At 43.3% G+C, this 26886-nt stretch overlaps 1 protein-coding gene across 9 annotated transcripts in view; it reads right to left on the bottom strand.

Moving 5' to 3' along the window:
• mcf2l2 (MCF.2 cell line derived transforming sequence-like 2) overlaps positions 1-26886 on the bottom strand; it is a 111423-nt gene that overhangs the window by 24774 nt on the left and 59763 nt on the right. For all 9 annotated transcript variants that reach the window (XM_084354230.1, XM_084354226.1, XM_084354222.1 and 6 more), the window contains exons 16-27: positions 23489-23555; positions 22248-22363; positions 19065-19134; positions 18151-18243; positions 17510-17602; positions 15276-15398; positions 13359-13439; positions 12591-12731; positions 11345-11437; positions 10331-10409; positions 4320-4356; positions 4133-4230 (exon numbers count right to left, since the gene is read on the bottom strand). In XM_084354230.1, the coding sequence (XP_084210356.1) occupies positions 4133-4230; positions 4320-4356; positions 10331-10409; positions 11345-11437; positions 12591-12731; positions 13359-13439; positions 15276-15398; positions 17510-17602; positions 18151-18243; positions 19065-19134; positions 22248-22363; positions 23489-23555 (1091 nt within the window). The remainder of the gene's footprint in view (positions 1-4132; positions 4231-4319; positions 4357-10330; positions 10410-11344; positions 11438-12590; positions 12732-13358; positions 13440-15275; positions 15399-17509; positions 17603-18150; positions 18244-19064; positions 19135-22247; positions 22364-23488; positions 23556-26886) is intronic.

The raw sequence follows: 26886 nt of genomic DNA, 5'->3' as shown, positions 1-26886 counted from the left end.
ATACGCGTCATGAATAAGTGCCGTATCGAAGGCAACTGGACTGAAGACGTCTCACCTCTCATCCAAGAGGCTACTTCAGTTCTGACTAACTGGAGGGGAGTCACAGGCTTTTAAACTCTGTGTGGGAGCGTCCTTACAGAGTCCTCAAGGACACGTGTGAGCTCTGAGTCTCAGAGTCATAAGGGCCACTTGTGGGTCGTTGACTTAACCAGACTTCATGTGGGTTGCTAGGGCTACCAACCATTCACACCTGGGCTCACCTAGCCCTAGCAACCCACATGAAGGCCGGTCCAGCCACCGACACAGAGTTTAAAAGCCTGCAGCTCCCCTCCAGTTGGTTAGAACTGAAGAAGCTCTTGGATGAGACGTGAAACGTCTTCAATAAACTGAAACAAGTCCAGTTGCCTACGATACAGCACTTAGATTTACCTGGCTAGCTAGCAAGTCTTGCCATAAGAACCTTTTGGGATGTATGCTGTTCCAGGTATTAGTCAAACCCCCAGGTGCTGCCAGAGTTATTGCATGTGAAAAACCTTTAGATTTTGAATGCAAACTGCATGAAAATATACATTAATAGTCTGATTGAGGTTTTGTGACCATAGCAGTAGTAAGATAAAGCCTTTTGAGGTGCCCTGTCCATTAATTCCTGATAATGGACACCTCTAAGGGTCATTACCCCTTCCATCAATCAGTTTGTGTAGAAAAAAGATTCTCTTACAGCTCCAGATTTATCACATTTTTAAAGTTTTCTTTACCATCAAATTAATACAGTGAGAGTTGTCACAGGCACTAACAGAACTGATAGTTCAGCACACTTTAAACCATGCTAATTTGCCGAAAATGTGCACATTTAAACATCAGGTGATCAGATGTAAATGACTGAAGCCCGGCTCATCTACCAGAGGGAGATTAACGCCTCTGACACAAACACACAGCTGACGAGCCAACACATCCTGAATAATGTGACGAGTACACATCGAGGATGCACGTGTGACTGTGAGTTAATCATCAGTGGGAAGCAGCTGATCGGTGCTGAGATGTCAGTGAAAAGTGTTTCTGTCTGCTCAGTGTGTGTGTGTGTGTGTGTGTGTGTGTGTGTGTGTGTGTGTGTGTGTGGTGGGTCGGGGGTGGCTGAGAGATTTCACAGCGTAAAGCTGAACTAAAACAGCTCCATAATTTTGGACCAGTAATGCTTCATGTAGAGAAATGCTTCTCAAAACTTTCCTGGCATCTCCCCCCAGCAGCAAAACATTTCAAGTTCAAGCCCCCACCTCACATGTGTTGGCAATCATTAACAGTAACTTGGGAAGAAACTAATAAATAGGATCCAAGTTGAATTTTAGTGAAATAAGGATCAGCACCACAGCATCAGCTAACTCTGGTTTATTTTACCCCACATAAATCATAACCCCTGGTCATCCACGCCTCCCTGCAGCGGATCAATACCCTCCGAGGGGTAGAGCCACTGATCTACAGACACCACACCAGCAGTGAGGAGGCAGAAAGGAGTGGAGACGATGTAGAAGGAGCAGAAACTGTTTTGAGAGTCGAGCGGAGACTGAATGTTAAAAGGAGGAGAAAAAAAAAGGATGGAAAGAAAACAGTGGCAGGAGGTGTGACAGGAGGAGAGGGGAAAAGAGAAAGAGACGGAGGAGACGGAGGAGAAGGTGTGAATGGATGTGAGGAGGCAGGTATAGGTTTGGACAGTTGGCTTTATAATAGTGGTCAGACACCCATTTGAGGGGTGAGACCAAAAACAACAGCTGCTGTCAACTGTCCCTAACCTTTAGCTTTGTGCTAGCAGTGGGGATTGAAAGAGGAGGCGTGTGATTGTGTGTGTGTGTGTGTGTGTGTGTGTGTGTGTGTGTGTGTGCAGAGCCGACTGTGAGTGAGAGCAGGGCGGAGTGGAGAAGAAATGCATGAAGGAATCGAGGACACTAACCACGAGTGCACTCGCGGCTTCTCTTGAGAAAAATATAAGGCTGAAGGTCGTCTTCACCTCCAGTGTTATAGAAAGTTTCTGCAGTCTTTGTCTCCATCTGACAGAATGTCTCGGTCCACAGTGACTCTGAGACGTTCACACTGAGCCTGTTTAATTCATCAATGCTGTTTTTATGTTGTTCAGCGTTTCACGCTCATTTTTCACACCAGAAACAGAGCTTTAAATTTAGACGGCTTAACGCAAACGTAGACTGTGAGATGAGCATGTGACCGACCAGATCACGCACATCAGCAACGTGTTCAGCTGAACCAGAACTGTGAGGGGTTTTAAATGAAGCTGTGTGCTCAGTTGGACCTTAGAAAGTCCAATCCTTCAGTTGACGTTATTTTTTTACATATTTTCTTTGACTTACAGCCGTCCAGAATATATTGTTGCTATTAATGAGACCAGATAATCTGCTTTCTACAGTCTGAAATAAACTGAGGCAGATGTGACAGCTTTTAAATATTATTTCACAACAACAGTGAGTCATTTAGTTTGACACGAGCTGAACAGATCTGGACTCTGTGAGCTGTTTAACCAGCTGCGTGAGAGGTTTAAGTTAAACTTCAGATACAGAGACCTCTAGTGGTCCTACAAGGCACCAAACCTGGGTTTACACTAAACCACAGGTGCAGCTCAAACTTTAAACTTAAAAATCTGATTCACATCTCGACTTGACTTTACAATTTCTCATATAAAGGCATAAAATTGCAGCTGAGCTCATGGCTGAGCTTCGCCCCGTGTTGTCCACATGTTTGTAAACTTAATTAACTTCATTCATTTCATCTTTTGAGCTTTCTGGTTTCACTGTAGGCAGCTGAACCTCTTTTCTTCCTGTCTGCTTCTCACATTGTCACATCATAACTTAAATCTTGTCACTGAACAGATGGTGCTGATGGTATTGGAGCCGGTTCTGTTTGGAGTCGTTGTGGACGGATGCTTCAGAAGTGCTTTGTCGGCCTCCAATGTCTTGTTTGTAGCGTGTGTTTAGGGTAAACATTTCTAGTCTTGGAACATATTTTTCACAGTTTGGTAAACCACATGATTTTCACTGTATGTTTTCTCCTGTTGTACTGATTTTATGGAATAAGCCTAAAAAGACACAAGGAGGCCTGGAAGGAGGAAGTTGGACGGCAGAGTGGTAAAGAAGGAAGTGACTGATAGAAAGAGAGGAAAGAAGAAAGACGTGATTAAAGGAGGGACAGTAGAATAAATTCTTATATTACAGCCAAATACGTGGTTGTGTGAGGTCACACTGAGCTTTGACCACCAGAAACTAATCAGCTCTTCCTCGAGGAACGAGTGGAAATTCCCTTTAGGCATTCCTGAGATATCGCGTTCACGAGAGTGGGACGGACAGACGGTAAGATGGACGGACACACTGAAAACAAAATGCCTCTGTCGCTGGTGCAGAGGCATGAAAGAGAAGGTAGGAGAGGAGGTGGTTCCCTGGAGACGACTGTGGTGGAGGCCTCCTGTCGCCTCCATTTAGATTCAATAATCCCACACACATACAACACACAACATATACACACACACACACACACACACACACACACACACACACACACACACACACACACACACACACACACACAGCTCTGGTCAACAGAACCGTTGCTGATAGACTGCTGATATTCTCACTCACTGGAAAGTTACTGGAAAGTAACACCGAGGGCTTCCTCACAAGCGTGAAATCGTACCTGTTATCTTACCCCCAACTGTGGTTCACAACTCTGTGTGTGTGTGTGTGTGTGTGTGTGTGTGTGTGTGTGTGTGTGAGTGAGTAGCTGTCCTGTATCCCTGCATGCTTTTTGCCTGACTGTGTGTGCAAGGGTTGATAAGTGGCTTTGAGATGTGTGTTTTTGACTGAACATGTACATGCCTGAAGTACAGCATCCATGTTTGGATTGAGATTGTGTGTGTGTGTGTGTGTGTGTGTGTGTGTGTGAGCGTGTGCTGTGTCGCCTGGCCTTTGATTCCTTTTAACACTTTGTTGCCGCAGTAAACTCAATAATGCAACCGAGAGGGCTCACACTTCACTCCTCATCCACAGTTCATCCTGTTTCCTCCTGCAGGTAACGGGACATGTTGGCTTCTTCTTCTTATAAATAGTTTATGTTGGTTGGAGTCATAGTGTCCACTCACCTCTCTTCTGCCTCATATTAGGACTGGGGTCGGTCCTCCTGAAGCCCGACTCTGGACTTGATGAATCAGACTGTCTCAGCGCCATCTTACGCACGTTCCTATTGGATCAGAGGGACAGGTAAAAATTGGTATTAGCCAATTAAAATGGGTGAAACTCTGATGCTGGGTTTCCGATCTGGTAGCTCACCTCATGGGGGCGCCGAAGATATTGAGCTGGCTGGCTTCTGTGAACACAAGAGAGACGATACTTAATACTTTTCATCACACAACGACATTGTTTCTTCACTGCTGTCCGAAATGATCCACACGACTGTCAAAGAAATTATTTATGAGTGATGAGTTACATTTTCTGATCTGCCGCCTCAGTGATTAACGTCTGGCTAACATAACCACAGACTGTAAGTGTGTGACAGATCAGACACTGTCACTTATTTTTAAACCAAGCAAAACAACAAGAACCAGTCTGGTAATAACCCAACAGCATAAACAGACTGTACAGAATCAGGTATATCCACGATGAATATAAATGAAATGACATAAACCAAAAGACTCAGGGAAACACAATGCAGCTCTGCAGTAGCAGTAGCAGCAACTGCTCAGTAATGGCCCGAGTAATGTGACAAAGAGCTCAGGGCATCGAACAGGCCTCCTGGTTCTCCAGATACCAATCCGATGGATCATGTGTGGGATGTGCTGGTATGTCCGACATATTCCACGGATGCTGTTTGTCGAGCCGATGCCCTGTGTAAGTGCACGCTTTCACTAATTGTCTCTAAGCTGCTCCACAACAGTAGCTTTGGGTTCACGACCTTGTCAAAGCGCATTCATTTCCTGTCCTGTCCCATGCAGTGTGTTTAGTTTATCATGAGGGACCTGGGATGATTACGCCGTCCTGTCTGTAATCTTCTGTCACATTGTTTTTGGTTTTAATTTGGTCATTTCCTGTTTTATTTTGTATTCTTAACCCTCACGCGTCATGTTTTGCTTTACTTCCTGTCTTTGTCTCTTTCCAGTCTTTGTGAATGCCCTGATTCGTTTCCGTGTCTCTGATTATCCTCTTGTGTGTTGACGCTGCATTCCAGTCAAACTTGGCTGACCGGAAACAAAATGATGTCTCTTTTGGTTAGTGTCCACCTCACCGAACCCTCAGCAGTGCAACATTTTGTATATATTAACACAAATAAAGGAGGGAAAACCCCTCATAAGGTAACGGCATTATACATTTTATCTATGTATTTACGTACGAGCTGCACATTTAGACTTGGAACCCTGTGGTATCTTAATATTCAATTCACTAGCCTATATTTTTTTTTATATTTTTCAGCTATGAGTGACGTTACATGGTACTTTTTAATAGTAGAAGCTCAGAAATTCGACTTTGAGTTCAGAGTTGTCTAGTTGCTTCTCTAGTTCTGTGTTGTCTGATTGTGTTACTGGATTCACCTTTACTTTATTAAAGCTCACTTTTCGTTCCCTGTCTGCCTGGAGTCTTGCAGTTGGGTCCTTTTTGCTAAACCTTGACACATCTGTATGTTAAATCTGTGCCTGCACCGGACAGGACATGATACAGCACCTGCACAGTGGCTAGTACCTACAATAGTACACGGTCCTCCTCATGAGTCCTCAGTACAACAGGTCAAGATATCAAATCATAGACAACAAATAGCACAGGACAGGACACGACACCATCTAACTGCACTGTTTTTCTGACCAGCCATGAAGTGGAAGGACAGAGGTTGTGTGTCAGAGGAGTCTTAATCTTTTACACCAAACAGCTTCTCTTTCCTCTCCTCCCATTCTCACATTTTTTAAGTCATTTCCACGCTTACAATCTCCCAAACTGCTGCGTCAACTCCGCGAGCTGCTTTTATTGGCCTGATAGAACTCACTTTGTGGCGCTATAAAGACAGAAAGAAACATCAGAACAGTAAAAGTCACCGGGGGATACGGCTTTAGATATCAACCCATATCTAAACAAGAAGCTTCATAAATGCAGAGTTAACAAATGCGGCCTGCCACAGGATTGTGCTGCGTGACAAGAAATCTCCAGAGAAGAATCTAGTAAAAATAACTGCAGACAGTTAGCCGCAGCCTCAGCCAAATGCATAGCTCACATAAGTGAAATACCAAGCTCTGTGAATGATCTGGCTTGTCACCTCCTGTTCCAAGCAACCAATGAACCTGTCGCAGAAATGCAGACTCAGCGTGGAGCCATTCCACATGCTCCCAAATATTGTGCTCAGCAAAAGGGATATGTTTTTTCATCATGGATCTAGCGATGTTTTATTCATAAAGGCTGGTCTCATTGAGGTGTGCGAGGAGAACCGGAGAGCAGCAGTCAGGAGTTGAATCGACGAGCCGCCATGGTTTGCAGAAACATGCTGGAATCAAACAAAGTCCTTTATTTTCATATGAGGGGATCCTGCCTGGCACACATGCATTTCACTGATGTATTCAGTTTTTTCACTCCCTGTGCTTTTTTAAGGAGTCAGCCACCGCTCTGCTACTCAGAGTGGGCCAGCTCTGGAGGAGACTCCGGTGCAGAGCCGGACCTCCTGGAGGAATAAACACCCAGAGTCATTCTGATCTGAGCTGGAGCCGTTTACCGACAGGAGGAGAGCTCAGAGATTATCTGTACTATTATTGTTTTATTTATTTTCATTTTGGGATTGAAGGCTGGATTTATCTCCACTCCAGCAGCGATCCACGGAGGTGACTGTCATTGTCGGGTGTTTATGTTCTGTAATGTCGACTGCTGAGCGGAGCTTGAGGGGAAATGTTTTACTTTATGGTCGTAACGTTACTGAGAGGAGAGGGAGAGAAGAGAGAGAAGCGGAGTCTCTGGTGAGTGCTGAGATTAACGAGAGGTTGACCTGACTCAAACACAGACACCACTGAATATAAACAGCTGTAAGAAGAAGAAACAGCTGCAAACAGTGGCCATGGGCCTTTATTTACCTTAGTTTGCTTGCACTCAACGCTTTCAATCCAGGATATAATGCACATAATAATGTACATTTCAACGGCAGTAATTCAGTCTGTACATAGCATAGTAGGAATGACATATCTGATTTTGCACTCTTGTAATTAACGCTGTGGAAATGAGCAAAGTGAATTCAGCATGTGAAACAGAGTACAGGCCTCCGACACACTGCTGCCTTTATGTGTCCTTGCCGACTCTGCCTCCAGGCTGTTATTTAAGAAATTAGAATAAATCCATACGTGTAAGTAATCCCTACGTCTCCTGTGTGCATCCTACTTAGGACATTTAATAGTCCACTGAATAAGTTTTACCTCATATATGTTATTTGTAGTTTTGTGTTGACATTCAAATTATTTAGTTTCCTTCAGGGGATCAATAAACTACCAATGTGATTTTCTCAACGCGCTGCAAAGAACGGGCTTCATAAATTCAAGGGTTGGTGAAGCACGTGCCAGCACAAACATGCTAGATAGCATGTTAGCTACGTTAGCATAGCTCAGGCTAGCCGATGTTTTCCATGCAGCTTCTCTCCTCTTCTGGTGTTTTGTACATGATTGTCCTGCAGTATAACAACTACTGCAGAGCTGCTGTGATAACATTGTTACCATGAGCAAAGTACCGTGGTAGTATCGTACTGTGATTCCCACAGCTGATCAGAGACATGATGGACACTTGAAGTTGATTCTTGTCCTTAGAAACAGATCAGAGATGATATTTCATTAACTAGCTTATTCAACATCTCACTGAGTTTGACTCATTCGTCATAGAGATGAGCATGATGTTTATCATCACCCTTTGAAGCGATACTTTAACAAAGTAAAAGATAATGAAGACCATGCGACGCGGTTACGTTACGTGACTCTGTCAGAAGGCCCGACTCGTCATGAAGTGGGATTTATTTAAGCTGTCCATTGTTACTGAACACATCTCTCACATTATAATCCACTTATTCCTCTCTTCCCCATCTCTCTCTCTCTCTCTCCAGCACAGAGCTGAGAGGACTGCAGCTCCTCTTCTTCTCTCACCCCTCCTCCCTCCTCATACCTGCCCCTCCCTCCTTTCATGTTCATCCCTTCAAGCCCCCCCTCATTCCCCTCTGCACTGCCTCTCAGCCTCCATCTCCACCCTGAAAGTCCTCTCTCCCCCCCCCCCTCTCTCCCTCTCTCTCTGTCTGTCTCTTTGTCTCTCTCCACCCATCATTCCTCTCCCCTCTTCTCTTCTCTCCCCATCACTTTCAATCTCCTCCCTCTCCTTTTCCCAGACCAATTTCATTCTCTCTCTCTCGCTCTGTCTTTCCTCTAACCTCCTCACACGGAGTCAGAGGTGTAAATCACACACACACACACACACACACACACACACACACACACACACACACACACACACACACACACACTCTCTCTGCACCGGGCCGTCAGAGCCGACTACAGCCTCTGCTCTCCAGGCTTCATGACAGGGCGGCTGTGTTATTAGTCAGTCCGCTCACACACACACACACACACACACTTGCAGGCTCAGGTACATACACACACACACACACACACACACTCCTGCACGCACACAGACGGGTTGTCAGATAGGCAGAGTGTGCTGCTCACAGAGGGTGGTTTTCCTGTCAGTCAGGACCAGAGTGGCACTGTGGATAACTGATGCTTCCTGGCACAGAGAGGGTCGAGAGAGGTAGAAACATACAGAGAGAGAGAGAGAGAGAGAGGGGGGATGGAGGCCGGCGGACACAGAGAGACAGAGAAAGGTGTGTGTGTGTGTGTGTGTGTGTGTACGTGTATATATTTCAGTATTTGTACAACTCTGTTTTTAAGCGTCATCTTTACACCGTCCGTCTGGCTGTCTCCCAAACCCATCAAGGTTTTCTGACTCGCTTGAGTGCAAATTAAATTAAAATTTTCCATCAACTGTTGTTTGATAAACGAATGATTTCAGCACTGATTTCAATGGGCTGACTGGCTTTTGGCGACCCTGGGTGAAAGTTTGTCGTAGCATCTCTTCGGTCACATTTTCATCGTGTTTCTTTTTGAACAGCTGTGTCTTTAATACATTTAAAGGATAAGGTCACCCAAAAATTAAAATACAGTCATTGTTTACTCTCCCTCGAGCCTGATTGAAATTTGCGTAAAGTTTCGTCGTCCACAAAACTTTTCTGGAGCTTCACGGCGAAACAGCTTTGTAGCACTCTCCGAAACAACTGAAGAAAAACCCACATAACATGGCTCCGTCTTTTCAGATCAGTTTGTGATCTCAGGGCTTCCAGAGACTTGGATTATGCCAGACGAGCTGTATGGAGCCATTTTGTTTGTTTGTCATCTTCATCTTCATCAGACATCTTCAGTTGTTTAGCAGAATGCTGTGATGCTGTTTTGCTGTGAAGCTTCAGAAATGATTTGTGGACTACAGAAGTTCACCTGACTTCGCATCAGCACGGGGGGATGACTGAACTTTCATTTTTGGGTGAACTCATCCTTTAAAAAGGTCCAGCCTGGTTGACGGTGTGCATTGGTGACATCTAGTGGTGAGGTTTGTCTGTTCTGGGATACTGTAGAAACATGGCAGCCTCATGAGGAAGAGGAGCTGCTCCCTCTGGAGATATAACATGTTTATTCAGGATGACATTCTTAGTTTCAGATGAGTACTGTGATTTTGTTCGTATGTTGCAATGACTCTTTTTTTTCCCTGGTGTATTAGAAAGAGGACATTTCCCTGACTTGGCAGTCGGTACGAGTGGAAATGACGAGACTATCTCCAGATTGCTGCGAGCGATGACTCCGAGATGTGCTGATAGATGCTGCTGTTGACAAGAAAATCGTCACGATAACGGAAAGAAATTGAGTTGTTGCAGTGAGAAATAATGATAGAGCAACATGGACGTGTGGAAAATGGAAGAGGAAATCAAACAGTGTATGAATAAGAATAATAATAATAATAAAAAAGTGTTCCAGTTCATTCAGTGAGATGTTCAGTGTGGGAACATCTGCAACAGCAAACCACTGAATGCTTGGTTTGAAATTCACTGTGTACACAGCATGTGTGTGTGTCTGTATGTGTGTCTGTATGTGCGACCTTACATGTATACAGTGTCTGACAGAAGCTGAGTGGAGTCAGACACGTGTCTGTCCTCTCGCTGCAAAATTGGTACCAAGGTTTTTTATGAAAGGAGTAAAATTACACAAGGAAGGAGGTGTGTGTGTGTGTGTGTGTACCTCTGCATGCCTCTAGCTGGCCTGTAAGAACTTTACGAATCTCTGAGACCCACATATTTTTCACATCCATGGAAGGAGCCTGGGGAAAAATACACACACATACACACACACACACACACACACACACACACACACGTCAAGACACATACAACAAAAGCCTCTGAACACTGATGCTGTTTTTTCTGAGGGACAAACTGTCGTGATCTGTGCGGTGTAACACTGCCCCCATGAGGTGGATTGTGGAAAAGATCACTGCATGCCATTTAATGTATTGTTCAGTTGTGTGATATGTTTATTTAGATGCAAAAAATGTAAAAATACACTTACAATAATTATTCATAATCAAATTCATTATTGAAATATTTGTATTAATTCACATCGCAGGGTGTTCAAGTGTTGTTTTTTCAGCTGTAGTGGCAGTATTCACCCTGACCTGACCTTTAGCACCAACTCAGACATAATCTCCAGCCATACTGACACATCTGACATCACATATGTCGTGGTCATTGACGTACAGTGGACATGTGAAAGCTGATTTTTTAGCATGTGTGCTGTGTGCTGTTCACAGAATGCATAGAAATGGTTTTGTATTATGAAATTACCACGTACGTGCACACGGGGCCTTAGACACAGTCAGGTAGTTTTGTCAAGTGGTCCCAACCTCAGATAAATCTGAGGGGTTTTTGGGGCATTAATGTAGAATAAACAGATTTCTGATACACAAATCTGTCTTCACATTTTGGATTGAACAGAGACCAGCTGGTGTCTCTTTGATGAAACTGCTCACAGCTCGTGGTCATGTGAAAGAGGCCCTGACCAGACGGTGCTTTGTCCAGACCCAACATGTTCATGATCACGACCAATTAATCTCAACAATGAGTTGTATTTTACAAGCTTATGTTTTTAAATGTGAAGAATGCATAATCTATATTTCCCACCAGTTAAAGGTAAACAGAAAGTTGAAAATGCAGTTGAACATAAGGAGGACTGAGGAAGGGTTTGTCTTCAACATACCTGGATGATGTAAACCTCCTCTCTGCCGTTGTACCACACTTCAAACTTCTTCATATCGCCTTTGACGTTCTCTGTGATCCCCACAGCGCTCATCTGGACACAGACAGGAAGGTAAAGAGCTGTGAGAGGCAGCAAAGCTGAACGGTTTCATGAGCAACGACTTAAAGACACAAACACTGAGGGTGACGAGGCCTCGTTAACCTGTGAGTGAGAGACGGGGTAGAAATCTGTTGTTGACACTCGTGTGCACTGTGTCTGTTTCCTGCTGCCTTGAAGTTCCCATAATAAAGTACTGTGAATATAGAATTACTGCTCTGAAAGGTTGAATGACCTGAACGCACCGTCACACAGAAACTGGATCACTGGTCACAGGAGGTTCTTCAGGGGCAAACAATCAGCCAGGTTTAATGACATTTAAGTATGTTTGCTATTTATTTATTCAGTTCTGCATCATTTCACTTCTGTTTATCCTCAGTCCGACCCTGGCACTGTTCATTACAACACAGACTGCAATACATGATGTACTCGGCTGTTTATGCTGAACATAAAGGAGAAGTGACGGGCTTTCTGTGGACTTGTTTGGGTTTGAACCTGAGGAGCTGTGCAGCATACTTATCAACGACAGCTCCAGTTCTGCAGATGATTTAGCGGTAAACTTGTGGCGTTGAACTGCTCTGAGAATCATCCATCATACTCGTAGGATGTGGCTTGATGAATTCATAGTTTCACTCGACTGTTTTTGGTTTGATTTGCTCTAATTAACCTTGTTTCCGGCAGCGGCAGCAGCTGCGGTCACAGAAAATACTCCTGACGCCGACAATAAAACAACTCGAACAGCAGGAGGTTAAAGTTGTGACTAAGAGGGGAGAAAGTCGAGCATTTAGCAGCTGAGGAGACGGAGATTTTTTCTCAGAAGGTGGACAGAAGCAAAACTCCAGATGAATGCAGATGTTGCTGCGTGTCTGCTGGATGTGTTTGTACGCATGAAGAAAGTGTAGCGTTGAGTGTCACGTGGCACGTTTAATAAACTCTGACCAGGAGAAGAAAAACAGATGCAGAAGCAGTTAAATTGATTGGCAGCACGATCAACAAATCAAGGGATGTAAACTGCTTTTTCTGTTCATTGGTTCAAGTTTACGTCTGGTTTTCATTCAGATTACAGTTTTTACTTTGCCAAACAACGAGGAGTCAAACAAAAGAGACAGCTCGGAAAAAAGCAACACATGCAGCACCATCTGTAACCGACCTTGAGCGAGTGTTTGAAGCCGTAGGACGGCGTCTTCTCGTGCCCGTCGGTGGTCTCCTCTCGCTTCTTACAGAACAGCAGCATCTTGTCATACAGGAACAGGTGTCTCTGCATGGGCTTAAACCTGGCCAGGTCCTTCACCTGAGATCAGGTAATCAGTCAGTCAGTTAATCAGTCACATGTCTACCCATCCACACTTCAACTATCATATTCATGTGGTTAAGTGTTAGTGCAGAACTGCAACTGTATGACGACTGTCCGGTACACCTGTCGCAGGTACGCTGCAAGGGCCATGTCATTTTGGGAGTGACTGGCAATCGACCTATTTAGTTGTTCAGGTACGAGTTATCTGTTACTGTGATACAACAGAGCCCGACAGGTGCGCTGGAACAACACAACTAATTTGTGCACGAAAATGAAAAAAATGCTGTTCTCTAAAGTCACGATGCTCTCTGATGATTTCATTTATGTGCAGAAATGAACAAAACAACATCATAAAACTTTACTTTTCATCCACAGAACAGCACAAAAACATTTGGTTTTGTTAATTCTGATGTTTTTTTCCTCCTTGACATCCGACAGGCTCTGTTGAATAAATGGCCACTGAAAAGGGTCAGCAAAAATGTAAGTTATACATTGATTAAGGAGGTAAACTTGCACCGCTTTGGTTCTTCAAAGCGGTGCAAGTTTGACTCCGGCAGAAGTGACATACATGACACCCTCTTCTGATAATGTAGGCACGTGTGATGTTACATGCAGAAGTTGTACCTTGTTGTGGCCTTTCTTGTGGTCGGTCCACACGTTGAAGGATCCCTGCATCAGCAGCTTCCCGAGCTCACTCAGGTTTCCCTGTGAACATCAACACACAGACGTTTACATCACACAGTCACAGCAGTCAGCAGCGGCCGTCATTTCATGTGCACGACCCAGCTTCAGGTCTACAGCGCATCATGTGGGGTTGAGGGGAAATAAAGTTTGGCTTGTTCGGGCCGGCACCACCGCACTGCTGAAATGTTAAAATTGAATGTGCTGAACTCCTGACAGCCAGTCTTCAATCTCCACAGTGTGAACATCTTCTCTCTGCTCCTACTTGACACTTTTGAGAACGAAACACAAATATAGCGTATTGAAGCCTCTTACAGAAAAGCAGTTTGGGGGCATTGATTGATTATGTTCATGATCGAGTCTGACAAAGGAGCAGCTCCTCATGAAAAGATGGAGTTCATCAAGTTAGGAGAGTTTGTTTCATCGGAGGATTAAATAAGATCACTGATACGTTCTCACATGACGCTCGTTATCTACTGTCGTGAACACATACAGTGAATGTTTTCACAGCCCACTTAACAAGCGCTGCTTTTCTCAGACATCATTACCAGAAAACTGATTTATTTTACAACATGGATTTGATCCCATGATCGTAAACGTTTGTGTCTTGACTGTGTCTCTGTGTAACTACACAGATCCACATGATGATACACATGTCAAGTCTTTGAAACAGAATCAGAGCGAACACACAGGCTGAAGTCACCAGAGCGTGAAATGAAACGTTTCTTCAATAACAAAGACTTAAAACACACAGCACAGCCAAAAAATCACCAGAACTTCCGCAACTACCCTGCACCTCTCCATGATTTATTAACCGAGTATGACTGCGACTCTTTGACCTCGTTAACAGAGTTGGTTAATGAATGATCTGGAGTTTAGGCTGGGTGGATAAAGCAGTCCTATAAAAGTGTTTTTATGGGACTGTCCAATCGCGGAAGCATTTACTTGCTGCAGACATGACTCTGCGGCTGTGGTAAACACATCCAGCACGCTCCATCGGTCAGAGATGTTGCTGCTGCACTTTGAGGGCAGGGTCGTACTTCTTGATGACACAGCAAATAAAACATGTTTTTCCTTAAAACAAAATTGACATCAGCTGGACTTATACCATCATGTCACAACCCCACAGCTCGTGGTGAGTCCATCCTGACAGGTCGTGACCATACGGCTCGTAATCAACATCCTTACTTCAGAAAATGAATTTTGGATTTTCACTTCCAGAACCGCACTGTTGAGCTCTACCCAGCTGCACGGACTCAATCTTAAATCTATACATTAAAATGGCGGTCGATATCACATCAAGGAAATGTTGTCAGTCAGTTGTCAGACAAAACGTACGAGGTTGAGACCATCTGATGAGAAAAACCCTTGACTCACACACTCTGATCACACGGGCATCGACTCGGGTAACGTGAACGGATCTCTCGTAAATAATGTGCGACTGCACCGGTTCTGTTGACTTTGAAGTAAGAAGTGAGGTAAAGAGGTAATAAATTCGTCGTATGCATCGACTCTCCACATTTGCTCACATTTACTCTCTTCCTCCCTCTGTGACGTATCTGTCGTCGACCCAGAAGTTAAAGTGACCAGCGACCAAATGAAATGCTCCGTTACCTTGAATAAAATTAAGATTTCTCTTGGTTTTAAGATTGTAGGTAACATTTATGATGGTGATGATGGTTTTTAGACATTTTAATGATGAAATGTTACTTTCTTTAAGTCTGGTGAACCTAACACAAGGTTACATTTCAGTAGAGTCAAGAAGGCTTCGGGCTGGTTTCCTTGTTTTCTCAACATTTTCACAGTTTGCGTAAAGACGATGATGACGTTGATGATGATGAAGTAACTCCACCTACTGACCTCAAAGCCAGTGATGGCTATCTGGTGCATGGAGTCGTTGACTGACTTGATGATGTCCAGCATGGTGGCTAAAGCCTCCTCCAGCTCAGCCGTGCCCTCCCCCTTACTGCACTTTAACATCTCCTGGAACACATGAAGCAGGTTAGAAAGGTTAGAAAGGTGAGATAGGGCCGGATAAAAGGAAGAAAAACAAGAGAATGAACACAGAAACACAGAAGAGGAGGAAAAGAGGAGAGAGAACAAGACTGATGATGATGAACACTGAGGAGTAAATCATTAACGCTGATAGGCAGGCGGAGGTGACGGGGTTATCAGGCTGAGGATGAGGTCTATTGTCTGAGTAACAGCTCCTCTGGTGTTGAGTAAACCCTCATCAATGATGTATAACTGGCTGCAGTGGACAGGATTTCACTGGGATCTATCTTGCTCTATTTTTATTTAGCCCACTAACGTACATTCATGTACTACAAGAGGCGCAATATTTCAGAAAATTTAGTTTTTTATTTCCATTCCAAATAAGTGTTTTTTTTAAAGTTTATGTTTAATAAAGTTAAAATACAATTTTGTGCAGCCACCTCTTCCAAGTACAGAAGCCCTGAGGGGCAAGGGACATTTTTTTCTGGTGCTCCATTTTCTAACTTTCGCTCGTGAATTTTTTTTTTCATGTCGAGCTGAGAGGAAAACCTTTTTTTGCTCTGTTTCACACATGAAAAAAAAACTGAACTTAGAAAATAAAGCACCAGAAAAAAAACCTTGTGTGGTTTTTCGGTGCAATCTCTTCAAAGTCCTAATACCGACACCTACGATGTGCTTATGAGCTGAAAGAGAAATAATGTCTTTGTTACTAAAGCCCCATTAAAGGTTTTGTGAATTTTGACCTCCTAAATGTTTACACTTTGTTTTGAGACCTTTGCTTGTGAAGAAGTGGAGTCAAAGGTCAAAACACAGGTACGTCCAACCACCGCCCATTAAATACAGTCAAGACGAGGACACACAGATCCTCCTTAAACTATTTGCTCTAACTCTGACTATAGACTGCATATCCATAAAAAAAGGCTTTTTTCACTGTAATGCAGCACACTTACATCAAACCCATCCTGCTCTACCCAACAAACCAACACATCATTAAACAAATCAAACCTCCATCCAACTCCGTTTTATCAGATTTACTGGAAGTTTAGAGGAGCTTCCAAACCACGTGATCAAGCCCAGTCTGAAGTCTGCAGATCGGTTAGCGATTGGATCATAAACCTCCACGCTCCGACATGAGGAGTGGAGCGGTACATGATCATAAACGTGGGCGCTGTGGTGAGAGGATGAAGCCTCACTGTCAGCGGCACCAGGCTGGGGATGGAGCTTTCAGGGAACTCCTGTGGGGGATTAAGTGGAGCAGGCTCGACTAATTAGCTGATAATTACACAAAATAATGCCCCGTTATTAATGTACTGAAGTATTTGTCAAACAACATCGGGATGATTTTTTTATTCAGGCTTTGAAATCAAATCAAACAAGCTACTCAACCAAAGCGAGCGAGCAGACTTCAGAGTTCATATCATTCACTGTCGTACAGCTGACAGCCAGAGCTCTGAACTCTCAGCTCAGTGGCGTTTCAACCAGAGCTCAGGCAACATATCAGAGCGCTGTGACAGCAGATGGATTGCTTTACAGTTGACCTGACCTTTACTGATGGGAGGTGAGCAGTGCTGCGATGTACTCATTCTTTCAATATAGAGAGCAAGACTGCAAAATGCAATAAAACTCACTTACACACTTCACGAGCGGCTTTAATGTAAAATTTCTACAGAGCGAATTGGAGAGTTTCATTAACACTCTATTAAAAACTTCCCATGAGCCCTCATCTCGATCTATTTGCGTGTCGTTTCTCATCAAGCACTCCACTTCTGCAGCTCGTGGAGTGGATCTTTGTCGCATGAGATTTCCACGTCTCCAAAGTAAGTTGGACAAAATCACTGGCCGTAACGCAACGCACCGAGCAAGACAGGGATTGAAATAGCAAAGGTCTGCGTTGGTGTGGCTTAGCTTAGCTTGAACCGGAGAAAGCAGCAGAAGGTCGGCTGTAAATTTCTACATCAAGAGTCGAATCACAGATCATAATAACAAAGTTTATTACGATCATCGAATGCCTGTTCTTCCGCTGGTTGTCTCACACGTTAACAGTAAATCAAACACTACATAGATTCATTTGTGCTGTAACAATGTGTGTGTGTAGTTACCTTGAGCATGAGCTGGTATTTGGTGATCCTCTGGACAGGCTTCAGCAGGTAAGCGTCCAGAGACAGTTTGTGGTCCAGTTTCTTCTGGCATTCCTATTGTCATACACACACACACACACACACACACACACACACACACACACACACACACACACACACACACACACACACACACACACACACACACACACACACACACACACACACACACACACACACACACACACACACACACACACACGCCAAACATTCTCCGTCAGGGAGCGACATGTGCTGCACCGACTCAACCTGCTGTTAACGCTGCAGCAGGCAAATGATCATAATTAAAACACACCTGTTCCAAAAAAGTGACAAAATGCGTTGATGTTGCTGTTCAGGTATTTAAATTGTAGCCTCACGATGGACAGTGTCTTCTGCTGGTGTATGGAAGTGTCCTGAAGTCTAACATCATACACAGCACCACACGCTTGATGACTGAACTTCGTCATGAGCTCCAGAAGAAGATCTAATTCAGCAAATCTTACAAGGCTCCTTATACTGTTGTTGTCTCCTTATATTTTGTGTGTGTGTGTGTTTGTGTGTGTGTGTCTGTGTGTGTGTGTGTGTGTGTGTGTGTGTGTGTGTGTGTGTGTGTGTGTTACCTGGAAGAAGAGGCTGTCTCCACACTGTCTCCAGAGGACTTCAGAGCGGGGTTTATTCTGACAGTACTTCTCATACACCTGGAGCTCTTCTTTCTGCCGACACAAAGTCACGAGAGGGCCTCAAATCAGCATCGTCAGTTCCCGGTCCACTTCAGCTGTGAAATACCATCATCTGCGAATCTACTCATTCAGTAAAGGAGCCTACTATCATGAGACAGACTCTGCTTCATGTTGGAGGAAACGTGCAGTAACTGGCCTCCATCTTACTCCCGATACGATTTGACATGTCATCTGCACTTCGTGAGATTTACCCAGAAACAGCCACTCACATATCTGGACCCAGCACTGGAAACTCAAACACTTCTTGTCTTGTGTGTCACTCAGTTGTCACCGTATCCTGCTGCTCACTGCCAACCTTCTGAATTCATCTTGTCTGGTACTTCTAGTCACAGCTGACCTCAGATCATTGTCAACAACATAAAACACATCTGGTCATCGCGGCCTACATACGTAACCCCGGTTCAGTTATTCAGTCCTGGCTGACATGTTGCCAAGTAAGTGCTACATATTGTTGCTTTCTGGTAAGTCGTCATGTTAATTGCTCTCCAGTGATTGCTGCCACACTCATTGCATCCCAGTAATTGCTTTATTTTTTATTGCATCCTGATAATTTCTGTCGCTGACGCAAGTCCCTCGTCATTGCACAACTGTACTGTAATTTTTCCAATCCATTGCTCGTCATCTGTTGCCTTTTATATAATGAAAAATAGAGCACTGTTTTTTTGTTTTGTATCTTCATTGAAATATAGTTGAGTAAAAGCGTGAACTAACAAAATGGCAATATTGCTGTAAAATACTACGCACTCGGGTGAATGTACTGTGTTACTGTCCACCACTGTTTCTGAGCTACTCACCCTTTTCAGAAAACAGGTTCCCACCAGCTCTGGTTTCTCTGCACAGTTCTCCAGCTCCCTCAGAAACGTCCTGCAGGTGATTAATGAACAGAAAGAACAACGAGAACATGACACACATTGTAATTTTTAATCTGGTGAGCAGGAAACCAAAATTAAGCCAATGCTTTAAGTGACTAAACCATTAAACTAAGGTGTGTAAACAACTTGGACATTCATTTGTTTCAATATTTGTAAGCGTGACATCACTGGATGTTTTTAATGAGAGCTGGGGACAATTTCCAGCCGTGTTTCCAGCGATTTGAACCTTATTTTGAAAGTGGTTTTCATGCCTGAACCTAAACAGAGCACCTGTCTGAGGTTTTGCAGAAATGTCCTTTCCCAACACTTATTCTGGCGTTTGGGTTGGTCTGGTCTTGTTTTAGCAGGGCAGGTCTACTCGTTTCATTGTCAAACATAATATTCATTTGTCACTTGCTCCAAACACCAATTCACAGTGTCACTGTTTAAAACAACAACATATTTTTGCGTATAATACATGCTATAATATGTAAGAACTCATAACTGGTTATGAAACAGTCCCAATTTAATACTGATGCTTCTATACAGTATGACCTGCACAAGCAAATGTGGGAAGGCTGGCTATTTCTAAATGGTTATTATTGTTACTGTTGATGTATTATTTTATGGCAGAGTGCTGAGGATGAATTGAGGGGTCTCAGTCTGAAGAAAGAAGCTGCTTTGTAGTCTCGTGGTACAGTATGGCAATAAGACACAAAAAACACTGAATAGTTTACCTTGTTTGACGCCACAATCTACCAAAAGTGAGAATTCCTTGTAGCAGCCACCATGTAAAAACACCTCTTCCATTAAAATGACATTTTACACACGACGGATGGTTTATGGGTCATGAGAAGATGAGAAGATGAGAAGAAGCCCGTGAAATCATTGTATAAAGTGTTCTCGAGGCTCTAAAGGAGTCAAGTCAAGTCTGATAAAATAACCCTGATGATGATCATCTCTTGGACCTGGAGATCTAAGTTTACGAAATGCAAAACCCCGGAGTCTAAAGAAGATGAAATAGTCCCCTGTAGTCTAATATAGGCTCCACTTCAGACTTTTACCAGTCGCACTTCAAAGAGATGAGAGGCTGTGCTAACAAGTAGACTGGGAGAGAAAAAACAGAGAGGGATAGAGAAGGTGAGACAAAACAGGAAGCAAGAGAGACGGCAAAGGAAGTGCAAGAAGAAAGAGAATGGATGAGATAAAGGATGGGAGGGAAAGGAGGAACAAGTCTTTGGTTCGGGCCTTCAGGGAGTCTAATCTGCCTGGAACGCCTGTGAAGTCTCTGAATCGTTCTGCTTGTTGACGGTTGCTTTGAATAACCATCTTGTCGACATACTTGAAGCACATGCACACATACACTCAGTTCTATAAATTACAGAGTGAAGCGACGATCTGAGGAAGTAAACACAAACTCTACAGCTCGTGTGTTGACATACAGGCTGCACAGTCCCACACGTTCACGATTCAAGTCTACAAATCATCATTATTTGTCTTTTATTGCCCGCATGAGTCTTTATGAAAGGCGAGGGGGATGAAGTAAACTTGTGAGAACTGTTTGTGCTGGGGTCATTAAGTAAGGAAGTTATCTCTCTGATGATCCATGCCCACTGTTTAAGAGCAAAGCTGATGATGACTACATGGACGATACTGGTGAGCATGGTGACTCTGCCTGGTGACAAACAAGGAGGCAGCCTCTCGATAAACTTTCTGCAGGGTTTACTCATTTTACAGCCTGATCTCGCACCAAAGCGTGTTCCTAAACTCAACCAAGTAGTTTTGGTGCCTTTACTTGAAAGTGTAACATTGCAATTTTATCATTATTAACTTGACCACGAGATGAGACTGTGTGGTTCTCACAGGTAGGTTAGCCCACGTACGTCCAGATCATGGCCTGGCCCGACGGACATGATATCAACCTGTTTTGGACGTCCACAGACGTTGCCTGCTCAGTGGGTAACTACAGATAAAATCTGCCTGCGACACAGCCAGCATCAACAAACACTTGGGTTGTAATCTTCTTATATGGTTGTGATAGAGTGGAAACTCAATCACTTACATCTAAATCACCTTAAAAAAAACACAAATATCTTAAAACCTTGGCACATAAATCTACAACTACTATTTTTAGGATGACTTCTCTCGACCCTCCGTTTTAACACAACCAAAACAACATCAGGTCTCCACTGATTGCTCTGGATAAAGACACGTCCTACACAGACCGCAGTCACGATGGTCATCATGTTAACAATAGTGACACTGCTGCTAAGGTGCAAAGGTGAAATAAGATATAGTATGTCTCATACTCACAAAGACAAAAGGAATGTCTGAAAAATGTTTTAAAGGTGATTAAATCCTGTCAAAGGGTGACAGTTAAGGAAATACTACCTGGATATCTCTTTGGAGTAAAAGAAGTGTAAATATACATAAGTAAGTATGTATGGAGGTGACCTACTACTTTTAAAATGTAAACTATGTGCAAACAGGATGAACACTGAACAAGTGAACACACTCAACAGCCACAGCAACAATGGAAACACTGCCTCTTTATCTAATTATGCAATACAATTTAACTGGTTACGATACAGTATCAGTGCAGTGAGCTGTGATGCCGGGGTCAAAAAATCAGCCGGGAGTCTTAATGTAGTCATAATATACAGTATTTGTTCTGTTCCTCCCACTATTTGCACAGAATATCTTAGTCCTAGTGTTTGATTGTTAGGAAGACACTATTTCTGTCTGTGTGTGTGTGACCGCCTTCAGCAAACAGACAAGCTGGAATGCAAACTGTGGATAGACGGATGTTGGACTCGGAGGTAATACAAGAGTGTAAGAGAGTGAAAATGTGTTGATATAAGTAACAAAACAGCCACTGAACGTTTGTCTGAACTACGGCTTACTTAGACCTGTTAACAAGGCACTGACTGTTTTAATTTCACAAAATACGTATGATCATTTGAGGGTGTTTGGACTACTTTGAAACCACTGTGATATGATCTAATGGAAGCTTATCAAGATGACTTCACTTCAGTTTACAGTGTCAGAGAGGTATTAAGTTTGCGACCGATATCAGTGTTTCCAAGACGTAGTGGCAGGGCAGCGTTCAAAATACGTTCCACCCACCTGTTGTGAAATTCATATATCTCTGGCAGGTTGCCAAACAGCACATCCCTTTTGTTCTCCAGGGACGGGGGGATGAGGTGGCTGAGTTCTGAGTTATCCAGCTCTGCAAAATAACCCTGGGATGGAGGGTGAGGAGGAGGGTAGAATAACGGGACAGAGAAGAAGAAAAAGAAAGCAAGATTAGCCGTAATAAGCCGTAAACATCTAATCATTTCGACTTGAGACTTCGGTCCACCTGCAGTCCTGCAGATTGACATCTACAGGTGATGAGAATTAAAGACATATTCACACCAACACATCATGCTTTGCTCATGTGATCAATAAACTGTACTGTCAGAATCAATTGCAGTCCTGCTGGAGTTCAACATTTCATGCGTTTGTAATCCAGCAGAAAATGGATTGAACATACTCGACCCAGGAGATCATAAGAAGGTCATGCACTGACATGAGTCTGAAGGTTTAACACATGAGGGAAGAGAAATGTAGTGTTCAGCTCAGGGAGGCACCAGTTCAGTGTCTGGATTGAAGACTATGCTGAAAAGATAAAATCCAACATAGAGACCTACGTCACAGTCAGGTATCAGGAAGTCAAGTGACTCCAAACTAAAGGTGTACGACCAATAATCACTGTTTAAAGTAATGGATCAGACCAGCCCTCTATATTGATTAGGATTAGCTCAGTACATATGACAGCATTTGACATGGTGTACAGTGTAGTTTGTTGGGATTGAAGATGTTTTCAGTGTATGTAAGCAATAGACCGTAGTCACATGGCGGCCATTTTCCTCGGAGCTCAAATGTTGAAGCGCTCATATAAATGTAGTGAATCTGACAGACGACTACCATTTCACAGACTCTCTGTTGATCAGCAACTGGAAAGACGACAGATAATGAACATTCAGAGGGACATTGGGCCATATTTCAAGGTTAAGCAACATATTTGATAACCTGTTAGCTGCCATCAGACAGCAGCTAACGTCAGCATTCAACCACGTGTGTCACATGATAGGAAAGCTGAATATTAACTCTCAGTTATCAACACGCATCATTTATTTAACGTTACCTTCCATATGCTAAAGTTAGCTATCGTCTAGCTGTAGCTAATGGGTTACCAAATATGTCTTGTTTACCTTGAAATAAGGCCCGTGTCCCTTCAGATGTTCACTATCCGCCGTCCATTCGCTGCTGATCAATTAAGAAGCATGTACAAGCGGTGGGAAATGTAACCGTGAAAACTGTACCTCCATGATACTTTGCAGTTCCTCCACGTACAGCCTCTCTGTTTCAATCAGCTCAGTCATGATGTGTCTGCAGAGACAGAAAGAAAAAACATTCACGTATTCATCTATGCAGTGTGGTCTGACTGGGGAGCTTTTCAAACTGACGAACAAACTGAGGGATCGCTAACTAGCATTCAATGTCAGTGAAGTGCTCTTCGGTCACATGAGGCCAGTATTTCCCCCCCCCCAAGTCAGTCGTCCCTGTGGCTGTGCTGCCGCTTGCTAAAGCTGTCCGCTTGGACCCACTAACGGGATATTGACAACAACATGAAAACTTAAATAATGGCTTTTTCAATGTTTGCACAGCAGTAATGACACCAGAAAGTGTTTTGTGGGCATTTAGGATGAGCAGTGAGATCAGACTTCATCAGGGTTTGTCTCCCATTGGGCAAATGTGGCACCATTACAAAAGGGAAACATTTTTTTTTTTTTCACGGTGCCTCCTCTACATTGGTAATTGCATCGTTACCCTGATGTTCAATAAAAGGGACTTAATCACTTTGTAAGTCATCAGGAAACTGAACATTCATGTTCAACTTGCATGATTCAATTATGATCCTTCCACCAGGAGGAAGTCGACTTTATAGCCGTGTTTGCGACTCTAGGAAAGAGATCTTTAGACTGTCTGTCCAGACTGAGATCAATGATGAAACACAGGTGAGGGTGATGAGTGTAGGGGATACAAGAGAGCAGGGAAGGAGCTGACAAAGGTGATGCATTACAGGTGTGGAGGGAAAAGTCGCCACAAAAACCTTAAAAAACACATAAAACACAAATAAAATAAGACAAACAGAGCAGGACCGTGGCGCAGATATCCATAGGTAAAGAGTTTCCCTTTAGTGCCTCCCCAAGGATGGAATGAAGACTAGGAAGAGGGTAAGGTTTAAAGAAAGGAAATACATAAACTACTAGAAAAAAAAAGTAATCTGTTGCGAGCCAAGTTACCCTTCACATCTGTCATTATTTCAAAATGGTAAACGAGCTCTGTTACGTCATGTTACCGTTTGATCGGAAGGAAGGGTGAGCTCAGCAGGAATATTTAAGGATTTGCCCAGGAGCTTGAAGGAAATCTACTCCCTGTTCCCAGAACATACCACAGTGAATGGATCATTGTTTATCTGCAGCGGTTTCTAACAGTTGTAAATCTAAGAGAGCGGTTTACAAATGGGATCGCTGTAATGGCTTAATCAGACATGTAGACTTCCACACCTACATCAGAGAGGAGAGCGGCGCCCAAGAAAGCCTTAACAATCACTGACTTGATCTAACGATGGATGCGGCAGCACCACAGATGTTTTTCATTTGTCTGATTCTTCCTCCTCATCTTGACCTGGTCGCCTGCGTTACCCACAATGAAAGTCTTGCACCTTAGTCAGAGATTTGTGAGTGCTATGTTCGCAGCAGCTCATAGTTACTCGAGCAGAGACTTGAGACTGGAAGCTTGTTTGTCTTCAAACTACGACTCCAGCTTGAGACACGGGCTTTGGCCCAATCCCAGTTTTTTAACCTTCCCTCTAGCTTTAGAGTGCTACAGAAACATCAGCAGCCAGCACTGGTTGTTTTACGGTTGTTGTAAAGAAAATGACAATAATTAATTGAAACAACAGAGAATTTGAAGTTTATCACTTCACCCCAGCCCTCTTTCCCAGCACGAGTGCGCGAAATGGAGGAAGGGGGCAAGGAATGCATGGGATTGGGCCTTTTCTGGTAAACATTTGAAGTCTTAACCCTAGATAACCCTGATGACATCATCAGGGTTCTCATGGGCTGAGTAGTACAAGGTGACGTGTACTCAAACCTAATCCTGAGACTTTACAAAATTAAAATGCAGTTTTGAGGATGAGCATTAAAGCTCATTCTTGAACCTTTTAGCTGTTTCTGGAGCTTTTCATGGTTTTCATCCTCGATCCATTGGGGAAGATGAACAGATGCGGTTGAAAGTTCTGAAGAAAGCTTGCAAGTTATCTGAACTGAGATTTTATTCGCAAACTGCTTTTATAGCCTTCATTATATCCAGAGAATGATTTGTTTCATGTATGTTTATATATCACACCCAGAGCTGTGCTAAAAGGCTGTCTAATGCACACAACATCAATAAAGCTCACAGTAACTGCATGAGCTGCTCCACATCTGTCGCATCGCACATACAAACAGGAAATGAAAGAACTTGTGCAAATGTTTTTTCTGCCGGACAACCGAAGACTTTTCAGGTGTCTGTGTTTTCGTTGCTGCAAATCTGACTCGCAGACTGTAACTGAGCCGCTTCTCTCTAACCTTGTTATAACTGAGAATGTGCACAAGCACGGGGACACAAAGGGCCAGTCTTATGTGCTGCTCTCTTAGAAAGTACTCACAACATGAGTGCTGGCACTGATTTGTACAATTTCACACATGTGCTCATGCACAGACACACACTTCTCCTCAACCTGAAACCGTTATTAGGTTTATTGCACATGATGCATGGATCAGCTGATGCAACCTGGAGGACATGCGTTCTGTATATTGTTGAACATCAGTTAATATTTAATGAATGTTCTCTGCCAACACAAAACCAAGAACCACTGACAATTCACTACTTTAGACCTTTAAATATGGACTTTTGGTAATGAACTCGGACCCTCAGGGGACCGTATGGTATGGTTTCGGTACCTGGCAAAATATGTCTGAGCACAGGAAAGTGTTTTTGTCATTACATGTCAGATTTGAAATCTTCTTTAGTTATTCTCTGATATGTTAAAGGACAAGGAAGTCATTTCATAGTCACGTGTTCCACCCACCCTCCAATCACATGTCCAAGACCAACTTTCTTCATGGAGTCGTGCTGGAACGAGACCTTAAACCCAGAACTAAGTTAACACTTTCACACTCCCGCTTGAATGGGTTTTCGGTTTATGAGGAGGAAATAATACATTCTTCACCTTACAGAAGTTGCACTCATAAGAAATTAAACATATTTAATCCGATACACTGGTCTGGTGTGACTGCTAGTTTACACTGGTGAAAGTTAGCTAATATCAAACGTTATATGGTAAATATGGTTGTGAAGCTGATATAGTTTGCTGTTTTAATGTCTCTCTCTACTTGTGCTGCTACTATCACACAACATTTAAGATCTGAGAACTTTGGCTTCTCTTCTTCAATCAAAATGTAGCAATAGAATAAATATTTAACATAGTCTTGTATTAGTATTGCATAAATGACATGACACCTGCGCTCCCATGTGATAATATGTACCACTTTATACCCACATATATTCAAAAATTATTCCGACCCTCCAGTTCTTCTCCCTCTATACGGTGTCGATTGCACAGTTGAGTCACGACAGTCTCAAAGATGCCTCAATAATCCTTTCATCTATC

This window comes from Pagrus pagrus (genome assembly GCF_965226575.1).
Source record: "Pagrus pagrus genome assembly, chromosome: 6".
NCBI lineage: Eukaryota > Metazoa > Chordata > Actinopteri > Spariformes > Sparidae > Pagrus > Pagrus pagrus.
The sequence above is the reverse complement of the archived record's forward strand: the minus strand, read 5'-3'. Positions and strand labels throughout refer to the sequence as shown.